A 12615-nucleotide genomic window follows, 5' to 3' on the forward strand; every position below is an offset into this window, starting at 1 on the left:
TTTTAAGTCAGTATCCCCAGAAACCCCCTTTCCTCTCCATCTGACTACATCTTGAAGCATGGTTTATTTTCACAGCTTTTCTTCCTCTGTACTCATGTGGTCACTTGTTTTAACTCATATATGTCCATGCTTTTCTGTTCCTTCGTGTGTTTTAACAGGTAAGGCAAAGACCAAAGAGGCAAGACAGACAATCATCAACCCAGACTGGAACTTTGAGAAGATGGGAATTGGAGGTCTGGACAAGGAATTCTCAGACATTTTCCGCCGAGCCTTTGCGTCCCGAGTCTTCCCTCCCGACATTGTGGAGCAGATGGGTGAGAGTCCCCCTCCGTCCTGGTTTTTTTTTTGTATTTTTTGGTCATTATGTCCTTGTTTTTCTCTGTATTTCTAAGATTTGATATTCCTTTGTCCTCGTGTGACATACACTGTAAGTAATGTAGGTACTTTCATTTGCTTTTGGCCTTTACTGTAAACTAATAACCAATCTAATTATAGCAAAAATTGATTTTACATCATGGATCAAACAGTTTGCTTGGTTAGTGTAACCTTGCTAGTAATTTTCTATACCGTGTATTCCCCACGGCAGCAAAATGTAATATGCAGTAAGATGATGGAGGAAACAGGGTCAGTCACAGTACAAGAGCAGCTACTTGTTTTTCACACACACACACACACACACACACACACACACACACACACACACACACACACAGAGACAATAACAAATTCATTGGTGGTTTTATGATTCATTTTATTAACTTTCTTCTCCCTCTGGCTTTGAGGACATAAAAACTATTTTATAGCATGCATGCATCTTTTCTCCTTCTAATGTGTTTTCCCACTCTCCTGCCTCATCCCTACTTTTTCCTCTAACTTCTTCCTCGCTTCCCCCTTTTTTCTTGCACTCTTCATTTCCCCCACCTTACTCTGTTTCCTTCCATTTTCCATTTTCTTCCCTTGTTTGTGTTTGTCACCCTGACCTGCTTTCTTTGTTCCAGGGTGTAAGCACGTGAAGGGCATCTTGCTGTTTGGGCCTCCAGGCTGTGGTAAAACACTGATGGCCAGGCAGATTGGCAAGATGCTCAACGCCCGTGAGCCAAAGATCGTCAACGGGCCAGAGATCCTTAACAAGTACGTGGGAGAGTCTGAGGCCAACATCCGCAAACTGTTCGCGGAGGCAGAGGAAGAGCAGAAGAGGGTGAGAGACGCTCACTGTTCTTTTCTACATGTTCGATTAAGAAAACGAAACCGAATTGATCATTTTTAAACTGGACCTGCTTCCAGCTGGGAGCCAACAGTGGTCTCCATATCATCATCTTCGATGAGCTGGATGCCATCTGCAAGCAGAGAGGCACGGGCGCCAGCAGCACGGGCGTGCACGACACTGTGGTCAACCAGCTCCTGTCTAAGATTGACGGCGTGGAGCAGCTTAACAACATCCTGGTCATCGGTCAGTACCATCAGAGGGCCCCGATTCAACCCATTCACCATCCTCACCAGCTGTTTGATTCATGATAGTGATTGTAGAGTAGAGGCAGGTTTCACTCGTCAAGTCAAACAGCCTACTTGTGACGCATGCATGAGCACAGCAGGGCGACGAAATGTGCAAAAGAAAATCATTGGTGAAGCAGTGCTTTTGTGAAATGGCCCCAGATTGCAAACCCTCCAGTGATATTCAGTTTCTGTGCACATTTTCAGTGTCAAATGACATTTTATGTTCCATGATGACTGAAATGCTGCTTCAGAGCGCTCTGTTGGGCAGCACGCGCACCATCACTGTCAAAACAGCCAATTAGGGGACTTCAGTTCCAGACATTGAAGAACCTATACATAGCAGCATTGTAGCTGCCCTGGAGGCTCTTGGTGGTCTTACTGTGTCACATTATATTAGTTTTTCTTTCTGGATTTGGGAATGACGATGGACAGCTTTAAAAATATTGTTCCAAGTCAGATTCACCAATCTCTCTTAACTGCACTGACTTACCATAAAGTTGTGGTTGTGTTTGAGGAAAACATACTGATAAAACAATGTGTCTTTGGAGCAGCATAAAAAGTCAATAGCTTGACATGAAGTTAGAAAGGGCACAGACAGTATGCAGCATATATCATCCCTCCCTCCCTCCTGCCGTTCTCTCAGTGCTGGTTTCTCTTCCTCTCCAGGTATGACCAACAGGCCTGACCTGATAGATGACGCCCTGATGAGGCCTGGCAGGTTTGAGGTCAAGATGGAAATTGGTGAGTGTTCAGCTCCCTCTCTTTTTTTCTTTAGAATCAGCTCAACTTAAGATTCTGGTTACAGTTAGTAGGCTGGATTCGTCTTGAGTTTGACACGTGTGATCTACAGGAAAATGCTGCACTGCATTCTGTTTTAGCATCAATGCATTAACTGTTGTAGCAGTGGCTAAAGCATTTAGCCATCAAGCTAACACTGACAACTTAAACAAGCTAATGTTAGTTAGGAGTTAGTCCACAGCCACCATGCTTCTATCTTCAAGGGCCACAGCTGACAGTATTGTTTATTACTGTATTCAGTTCTATTTTTGACTTGTCTGGTAGCTTTTTACCACATTTTTTCCGCTTTGGGACTTCATAATTATCAAAACGCTGCTGCTGTTTGTCTAAAACCAACTGCCAACTGTTTCTCTTAAGCAAGACATGCTGCAGGATTTTTTCTTCTTTTTTATCATCATATCTTTTTTTTGACCTCAGGTCTGCCCGATGAGAAGGGTCGTGTCCAGATCCTCACCATCCACACCAACAAGATGCGAAGCTTCAACCTGCTCGCTCCCGATGTCAACATCAAGGAACTGGCAGCGGACACCAAGAACTACAGTGGCGCAGAGCTGGAGGGACTGGTCAGGGCCGCTCAGTCCACTGCCATGAACCGACACATCAAGGTTGGATTGCTATTTAGAAGAATAATCATTTTCCACTTAACTGTTTCTACTGTAGCAGGGGTTTTTTTTTTATATGTCATAGACGCAATTTTTCTCATCCATTGTGTGAATTTTGAGGACAGTATATGTATAACTTCTGGATGTGTGTATTGTTTTCCAGGCTACATCTACAGTGGAAGTGGACATGGAGAGAGCAGAGAAGCTGCAGGTCACCAGAGATGACTTCATGGGATCCCTCAACAATGACATAAAACCTGTATGTACCAGGTCCTTTTCCATGCTCCTGACTGCAGAACACAGTAAAACCCTGTAGTATGGAAAAGCAAAAGCAGGTCCTAACACTTCCTCGTGTTTTTATTCAGGCATTTGGAACAAACCAGGAGGACTACGCCAGCTACATCATGAACGGCATCATCAAATGGGGTGACCCAGTCACTCATGTCCTGGATGATGGAGAGCTGCTGGTGCAGCAGACAAAGAACAGTGATCGCACACCGCTGGTGACTGTGTTATTGGAGGGTAAGACAGTTTACTGCAACTTCTCCAACATGGACACATGCAAAATGAACGCTGTCCACGGCCTCACACATGCGGACACACATGCACGCTGACCCTCATGTCGACCCCTATGCAGTTAGCCATAATGGCTGCTCCAGGCGGCTGCTCTCTGCGTTTGCTCTCAGACATTTGAAATTCTTTATGTAAAAATCTGTTTTATTTGAAAAGCTTCACACATACAAATACAAACCCATGCAGACAGTAAATTGTACCCCTCCTCTCATCTAATCTCACCACACTCACATCCCACCAGGACCACCGCACAGTGGAAAGACAGCCTTGGCAGCTAAGATTGCAGAGGACTCGCAGTTCCCCTTCATTAAGATCTGCTCTCCAGACAAGATGATTGGACACTCAGAGATCTCCAAGTGCCAGGCAATCAAAAAGGTAAGTGCTGCAGTGGGTTTTAACCCTTGCTGTATGTCAGCAAACAATGAACCATATCCATTTAAACAATGGTTTATATGACTGTTTGCTCTGTTTAATTGCCTCTTCCCTTTCATCACTGACTCCTCCCTTTGCTTTTTCCATCCATTAATGTCTTCCTGCATCCTCCCTGCCCGTCTTTCCACTATCCATTTCATTCACTTATCCCTCCCTCCCTCTCTCTGTCTCAGGTCTTTGATGATGCTTATAAGTCGCAGCTCAGCTGTGTGGTGGTGGATGACATTGAGCGTCTACTGGACTACGTCCCCATTGGGCCTCGTTTCTCCAACCTGGTACTTCAGGCTCTGCTGGTGCTGCTGAAGAAAGCTCCGCCAAAGGTCAGACTGCACCCTGTGTATGGTATATCTTCTGTACAATGAGCCACACTGTTGCAATGAGGACATACATACACCAGGACACTGGTTCCCAACTGAGGCGTCAGGACCCCCCCATGGGCTTGCAAGATCAATCTGGAGGGTGCTGAATAATTAGATTTGAAAAGCAAAATTGTGTTTATTTTACTGATTTTTTGCAATTTAAAGCCCCTAAAGTTTTAAAAGTGAAATAAAAAAATGCACTTTGGTTGAACAGGATACCTGCAAGTGACAGCCTGTGATGAAGGGTTGCAAGAAGATAGAACTTTAATTTAAAGGGAAATGCCACCAATTTTACACATCAAAGGTGCAGAGGTGAGGGAGCTCACTGCTGCATATCTGAAAGGTTGGGAACCACTGCAGTCGTCCACCAAATGTGAAAACAGTCCCCTTCAAATTTACTAAAATATGAAATTCACTACTGAGCAATGTTTGCGAAATATTTCAGTTTATTTATATATTTGTTACACATTTTACAGATTTCCATCCTCTGTAGGAGTAAATGGGAAATTAAATTTCCCATTTACTGTAATTCACAAAGGGCAAAACGAGTCATTTATTCCTCCCTCAGGGCCGGAAGCTTCTCATCATCGGCACCACCAGCAGGAAGGATGTGCTGCAGGAGATGGAGATGTTGGACGCCTTCAGCACCACCATCCACATCCCCAACATCTCTACTAAGGAGCAGCTAGTCGATGCTTTAGAGGTATTAACATACACACGTGCACGTGCACGCGCACACACACACACACACACACACACAGGAGGGGAAAACTACTGTCATGACATTCAGTTCAAATGTAAATGTAAGCGGCTCAGACATAATTTAAAAGGTGCTCTCACTTTATTTTGCTTTTTGGTTGGAGGCTTTTTGAAGGCGGTTTTGAAAATCTCCACCTTTCTTTGTTGTCGCTGTAGCTGCTGGGGAGCTTCACAGACAAAGAGCGGGCCAGCATCGCGCAGCAGCTCAAAGGGAAGCGAGTCTGGATCGGCATCAAGAAACTCCTCGTGCTCATTGAGATGTCACTCCAGGTACATGAGACGCATCAGCTCCTGCATTTCTGAGCCCACAGAGCACACGCATTAGAGTCTTTCTGCAGCTGTGAGCATGTGTGTTTTTCCTCTGCAGAGCCACATGGCTTCCTGTTGACTCTGCACGCAAATGAATTATATGAAATAATCTAATCATGCAGCTTTTCTACATTAACAAATTTTAGTGGACTGCATGGATCTACATGGACACTCAGAAAAAGACATGCATTGTTTTGAAGCTGAAGGTTTTCTGTGATCCTGCAATACTGAATGTTCCCACAGGCTTTATGAACATGCCTGAGCACAATGCAGGCAATCAACATGCCAGTCATTATTAACATTTTAGAACATCTCCATGTGAGGGAGGAAGACTGCTTTACTGTCTCCGATCACGTTCGCAATCACATCACTGGACAACAGGGGATATTTAGTTACTCTGTGTGTTCTGGTGGACCTCCACGATGGCACCAGCTGTGGTGGCTGTCCTTCTCTTTTTTTCTGCTGTCAACAGACTGTTCCATCTCTCTCTCCCTCTGCGTTCTTTACTGTCTCTAGATGGAACAGGAGTACAGAGTGACCAAGTTCCTGTCTCTGCTCCGAGATGAGGGGGCGTGAGTACAACCGTCCTGCACCAACCACATACAGAGTCATTGCTTGTCGACAGCCTCCATCAACTTCTTATGTTATTCTCATCTTCAGCTATTTTTGTTTCTCCCCTCTTCCATCTTACTTGTCTTTAGTCATCATGTGTCAATATGTTTTTATTTCCACAAACATCATTAACACAATACAAACAGCTCAGTAGTCACACAAGAAAACATATTGATTTTAAAGACTATGTTTCCATAATGCACACACAGAGTAGATGCCCATTGTGCTAACAGTGCAGAAAAATGCTGACCATCAGTGACCTCCTCTCACCAATGTGGACCTTAACGGCTTTATTTTGCAATCACCAGGTTGCATGAAGGCGATCAAATCCGAATTTAAGCTGTCGGTCACTCTCTCTGTGCACTGGTAAGATCAACAGCAAAGCAATGAGACGTGTGCCTGAAGGTTAGGAGTACAAACCCTCCTTTTGCCTTTTAGCTATGACATTAGTATTTTACACATTTCAGCTTCTAGTAGGTGTTTGAATGGTGTGTTGGTGTGCGGTACATTTTACATGGAAACCAATTACACTGAGAGTACTCATGTTTCATTCTGTACAACTGATTCACTTCAATTCATGCCTCACTCATTTTAAAGTGATACTGTGTAACTGGCGAGCTCACACGTGACATTTGTATGAAAATGATAGATATTAAGACAAACGAGTTGTCAAGTCAGCAAATTAGCTCAGTAGTATCAGTTACACAGCATCTTGATTAGCAAAAAAGATTTTTACTTGGCATTGGAAAATGTGTACACTCAGTGTATGTTGCATAGTATATGCCCGTCCCTACAGCTGACACTGTCATTCATGATATTTTTTTTATGATTTATGTAATTTGTATAGCATGGCATTCTAAATGACATGCAAGCATTGAATTTTTACTCCCTCTTCATCTTTGTTTTATTATTACTAGCAGTTTTTTTGACTCACCGCAGCATGCTTATAGCATTTCCAACATTGTTAAATTTTCTATCATATTTTGGCCTTTGCTGTATTTTCAGTGTAACTTTCAGCGTTGCTCTGGGAGCAGAACAGGCCTTTAGGTATAGGTTTCAGCAGTCGTTTGCAGCAGCTCTTTGTAAGGTGACACTGAGCGCAGTGAGCGAATTAAGTGTTCACTAAATGAAAGTTAACGTATTACTAAATTAGAATGGATTGCATCTCACAAACCGCACACAAGAACACAAATTCTTGCATAGAGATAAATTACTACTAAATATTTACATTGAGTGATTGACAGGTTATCGCTGTTTCATAGCTAACGTGATTTACTAGCATTAGCTTGCTAGTATGTGACTCATTTAGATTTGAAATGGAATAAAAGAGATATTATGATCTAAGATCGACACATCAGACCTGACACTTACTGAGTGATGTACTGTACTGATGTACTGTAGATTTAAATTCATATACTATACAGTATACATCAAGTAATAAAACATGCTAGAAGTTTCAGACTAAATTAACAACTAGCATTAATTAGCTTAGCATATTTGGATATTTCCTGCTTATTGTAAACTGCATAAATGCTGAAACACATATTTCTCCATGTGAAGTAAGCAGATGAAGAAAAACTACAGTTACAGTGGCCTCCTGTTATTGGATGGTGCTGCAAATGTTCCCTAGAAACACATGATGTCTAGATTATCGCACGTGCATGAATTTCCAATTTGTAAATAGCATTGATGTCAACATCCAAGTCGTAATAACAATTGGGACACTTTTTCCTAAAGCTCTGATATATCCCACTGCGGACTTAATAGGGGAAGTGAGTGAAAAATAATTAGAAAGCACATTACATGCACGCTTCATGCTGAATTTCCAAACAGCTGGTGCAGCCCTAAGCTAGAATAGATGACTGGAGTGAAAGCTCCAGAAGTCTTCTAATGCTATTTCTGAACAGTGTGTTGGAGGGTTGACGCTTGCCATGATATTAAAATGTCAATAAAATAAATCTTTTCAGTCATATGCAGAATCAATAGTGCAGTAGTGTCAAGAGGTCGGTGAGTGATGGTTTTATGTTGTGGCTCTTCTTGTTTTATAGCTTGTTAAATCCTGCTCATCATTTTTTATGTTACTCAAGACAACGCCCAGCATTGTGCTGGTGCTGTGTGAGTACACTGGAGTTTGTTGAGGGTTGTTCAGCTCTTAAATAATATTTAATATTATGAATTCTGTTGGGGGGGGTGAGGGGGGTGGGGGAGTAAAGTAACACAACCTACAAGAAACGGAAACAACGCTTGTCTGTCCCATTCTGCTGTTTGTTTTTCTAGTGATCGCAGCTTCTATGAGTAGAGGAGCTGGAGGACTGAAGCAACCATCTTGCAATCAACACGCCACCCATGGGACAAAATGAGGAGGAGGAGGAGGAGGAGGAGGAGAACCCAGTGATCCATCCATTTGTCTGTTTAACTAAATACACACCTGGTCAAAAAGAGGAACGCACGAGTCCTCTTTATCTCAGCATGTCTCAGTGTCCTCCGACTCGTCATCATCGACTTCACATACCGACAAATCGCAGCAAACTACTGGCAGTCGTACTGTAACAAACCTGTTATCTGTAAAGAAATTGCAATAGATGATTGTAAAAAAAAAAGTGCTGTTTTGTGCATTGTGCGTAAAAATTACCCAAAAAAAAAGTCACGTACGTTTTTGGCTATAGTGTTTGTTGTATTTGTTGCATATCTCTTGTCCTGCTAAAGATAGTTGTTAGTGTGACATGTATCCTCACAAACACAAGCCGTAGAAACAGAGTACATCCAGAACTGACACCAAACCCCAAAGCCCTTTGAATATTCCAGATGTGAAACTATGAGAGGCTTTTAGTGAATCTGTAGTGGCTGTAAAAAAAAAAAAAAAGAAGTTGTTCCATGTGTAAATGTAAGCCCTTTAAATAAACAGTCTGTAACTTGTTCATGTTCTGTAAATAGTATATATAGACAAAATGCAGTATATCACGAGAATCATTTAAATGATCAGTCTCATGTTCTATTTCGTACTATATCAGTATGATTCTTCCTCCTTGTTGCTCCGGAGATGTTGACTTTATAAGGTTACTAGTGAACATAAGTGTTGGATTGTTGGCCTGTCTGTCTGCGTTGCGTACAGTACAGTTCAGTCTAGCTAGTGTTGCTCTGGCATCGTCAGTGTTCAAGATAAAAAATATTCAGCACTTTTAACATCAACTCAAAAGACCTTTAGTTCTGATCTCAACTTGAGCTTGTGTCCGCTCTTGTGCATGTGTGGGAGAACTAAATGCTGCATGTGTCCAGTGTGTAAGAGCGTGGGTGAGAGTGTGTGTTGGCAGAACGTGCTTTGGAACTCGAGCATGTGTGTGTTTCAGCGTGTGTGCATCTGAATCCAGGTTTAGACAGTTGGTGGTTCATTTGTGGGTTTTTTTTTCTCATGTCACGTGTTCAGTGCGTATTGTCCAAAGTTCTTGTTTTGTTCTAACCACTGAGGATGTGCGTGTGTGCGTGTAAATATCTATCAACATAAAGATGTATTATTGCAATAAAAAGCACAGATGCACAGGAAAAAGAAACTTCCAGCTGCTTGTCTGGTCTCATTTATCTATTGATGAATCACTGATAAGTATGTTGACAGATGGATGAAAATATTGATTTTCAGCAGTGAAAACTATATAAGCACATTTACTCAAACACTGTACTTAAGTACAGTTTTGATGTACTTTATTTGAGTATTTCCATTTGATTTTACTTTACACATCTACTCCATCAATTATTAATAATCTAATATTATCATATATAATATTACAACACTGTAGTGGACCGTCCTGCTGCATAATGTATATTTTTACTTTTGAGACTTGCAAGAGTATTTTTACATTGTAATATTGTCATTTGAGTAAAAGATGTGAATATTCCACTACTGTTGATTTTCTGTAGGTGAAACTATCAACAAAATTTATGTTACACACACTGAATAATAGAAAAGTGATTTTTCAAGCTTTTCAAAGTCACCTGACCACAGCTCATTTCTCTGAACACCAGGTTTAGCTGATTCTGTGGGTTCTCACCATTCTACAAACCACTGCTGTTCATTGGCACAGCAGGGTTGTGTGGAAGAGGACTGGGATCCTCAGAATGTAAAGGCCACATGGCTTCAATGTGGCAGAAAGCAGTAGATAAAGATAAGCCCTTTTTTAACATGGCTTTGCACACATCTGCATCTTAGCCCTGGGCTAACACACCTACATAAAACTCGGGGCTACTTCTGATTCATCTGGGACTTATGAAAGCTCTGCGTTAACTATTCATATTGCAGACAGAGCCTGTGCAGGGCTGTTGTCTGCACAACACTCACAGTATATGACCATTTCACTTCCACCTCTGCTTGCTTCAGCTCTGTTAAGGTACTTCCTGTACCTTTACTTCCTTTTTTTGACTACAAATTTGCATAACAGTTAGCAAATGTTTTACCTCATACTTGAGGCAGTTCCCCAGAAGTTTGCTGTAGTACATTCACTCAAGCTCTTCTACTTTAGTCAATTATTTCCATTCTATACATTTACTGCACTACATTTCAGAGGCCAATGGCGTTCCTTTGTAAAGATTTAGCACACAAACCAAGAGATAGAGATCACCTTAGAATATGCATGATGTTTTCTTAAAGATTAAACGATCAGCAGTCACACCAGAAGTTCAGATTAGCTCCTCTTTGACCAACAGCAGTAAAATGTTACTTATAGCCTAATTTGATTCACCAGTAATGATACAGATTTGTACAAACTTTTGAGAGGCTCAAATGAGATTTTGAATGGCAGACTTTGACTTAATATTGGAATATTGTTTAACTGCTACTTTCTTAGACCTTCACTGAAAGTATTTTTTAAAATTTTGCTATTTTTGCATTTAGTACAGTGGAGGAATAAATAATGAGATCCTTTATTTAAGTAAAGTATGGGTAGGTTCATCACTACCATCACACTGTCACATTGTTTTCACTCTGTCAAGTGATGAAAATATTGATTACAGCCATTCTAAAAAGTAAACAGTACTCTTTCAGAGCAGTACTGGATTATCATCATTGCTGCATTAGTGTGCAAGCAGCATTTTGATACTGTAGCATAATAACATAATATGATGGGAGCTATACACTCTGAAATGGAGTGAAAGTAGCATAAAAGTGTAATACAAACAGTGCTTAGACGTTATGCACCGCAGTTTGAACAGCTAAAGAATGTGAATGCTTTGTCCACCGCTGACAGTCACTTGTTTTGCTGTTGACTGGCTGCTGGGGGACACGGTGTGATTTAGTGTTGTCTCGTTCGCGAACGTTTCGTTCAAAAGAACGAATCTTTTAAGTGAACGTACTGAACTGCATCACTTCCTCAAGTGATTCGTTCGTTTCTCAGTTCAGTTGAACTGTCAGCTGCGCCGCCTGCCTGCAGCGCCGCCTGCTGACGAACGAACTGTCAGCAGTTCAACTGAACTGAGAAACGAACGAATCACTTGACGAACGAACTGTCAGCAGGCGGCGCTGCTGACAGTTCAACTGAACTGAGAGACGAACGAATCACTTGACGAACGAACTGTCAGCAGGCGGCGCTGCTGACAGTTCAACTGAACTGAGAAACGAACGAATCACTTGACGAACGAACTGTCAGCCGGCGGCGCTGCTGACAGTTCAACTGAACTGAGAGACGAACGAATCACTTGACGAACGAACTGTCAGCAGGCGGCGCTGCTGACAGTTCAACTGAACTGAGAGACGAACGAATCACTTGACGAACGAACTGTCAGCAGGCGGTGCTGCTGACAGTTCAACTGAACTGAGAAACGAACGAATCGCTTGAGGGAGGGACCGCGCGCGCCGACTGCGCCGCGTCACCGACGCATGAATCCGTGGCAAGCTGTTCCTGCCAGAAATATGCCACATTCAGTCACGTTTCAACTTCATTACGGCGTAAAAAAACGCCGTTTTTTCAGATTTTACGCCGTTTTTTACACCGTAATGCGCAAAAAGAACGCTGTTTTTTACGCCGTAATGAAGTTGAAACGCGACTGAATGTGGCGTATTTCTGGCAGGAACGGCTTGCCAATGAATCACTCAGTGAACTACACTCTCCTGAATCATTTTCCTCTGAGGGATACACTTTCATGGCGACCGTTGTTCCCCGTTGTTTTAACAGATTTAGTTTCCAGATAAACAAACTTAAAACGTTATGCTGGCAGTAATGAGGAGCGACGGAGGGAGATGGGGGTGTGTTGTGTTCAAGTGTACCTCGGAGAAAACTAACTTTTTTTTAAACTCTGCTAAATTTGCCACCGCAACAACAGTACAGTAGGACACAGCATGTAACAAATAGTGTATAAAACCCGCAGTTTGAGAAAACGCGTGACTGTCTGATCATCTCATTGCGACAATTTGCGAGGGAACGGTGCATATTCAGTGTGAATCCCTCACTGAATGTACTGTGGGGTATACGTTCAGTGAACGGATCACTCACTGAGCCCAATTTGCCGAGTAGACCAGTTAAATAGCATACCATAGGACAGGACACTTAAAACATCATGATTTATAATATAGTTATATATAGTTTTATATTTACAAATGTGTTTGTCAAAGCAACACAGTCACAACACTCTCGTCTCCCAGTCCTGGAAGTTGTGCACTGAACTGAAACTTGAACCGTTCAGCCGTATATCAG

At 42.1% G+C, this 12615-nt stretch overlaps 1 protein-coding gene across 4 annotated transcripts in view; it reads left to right on the forward strand.

Moving 5' to 3' along the window:
• Positions 1–9486, forward strand: part of LOC143333597 (vesicle-fusing ATPase) — a 34892-nt gene extending 25406 nt beyond the window's left edge. For 2 of the 4 annotated variants that reach the window (XM_076751705.1, XM_076751703.1), the window contains 13 exons: positions 159–314; positions 999–1198; positions 1285–1450; positions 2161–2235; positions 2710–2897; positions 3058–3153; positions 3260–3416; positions 3709–3842; positions 4073–4219; positions 4827–4961; positions 5174–5287; positions 5843–5898; positions 8216–9486. In XM_076751705.1, coding sequence (XP_076607820.1) covers positions 159–314; positions 999–1198; positions 1285–1450; positions 2161–2235; positions 2710–2897; positions 3058–3153; positions 3260–3416; positions 3709–3842; positions 4073–4219; positions 4827–4961; positions 5174–5287; positions 5843–5898; positions 8216–8237 — 1646 coding nt within the window. In that variant the 3' untranslated portion in view covers positions 8238–9486. Of the gene's footprint in view, positions 1–158; positions 315–998; positions 1199–1284; positions 1451–2160; positions 2236–2709; positions 2898–3057; positions 3154–3259; positions 3417–3708; positions 3843–4072; positions 4220–4826; positions 4962–5173; positions 5288–5842; positions 5899–6246; positions 6305–8215 lie in introns of all 4 variants that reach the window. The other 2 variants (XM_076751704.1, XM_076751702.1) reach the window with 2 other exon arrangements.
• Positions 9487–12615: the final 3129 nt, after the last annotated feature.

This window comes from Chaetodon auriga, chromosome 16 (assembly GCF_051107435.1).
Source record: "Chaetodon auriga isolate fChaAug3 chromosome 16, fChaAug3.hap1, whole genome shotgun sequence".
NCBI classification, from domain to species: domain Eukaryota; kingdom Metazoa; phylum Chordata; class Actinopteri; order Chaetodontiformes; family Chaetodontidae; genus Chaetodon; species Chaetodon auriga.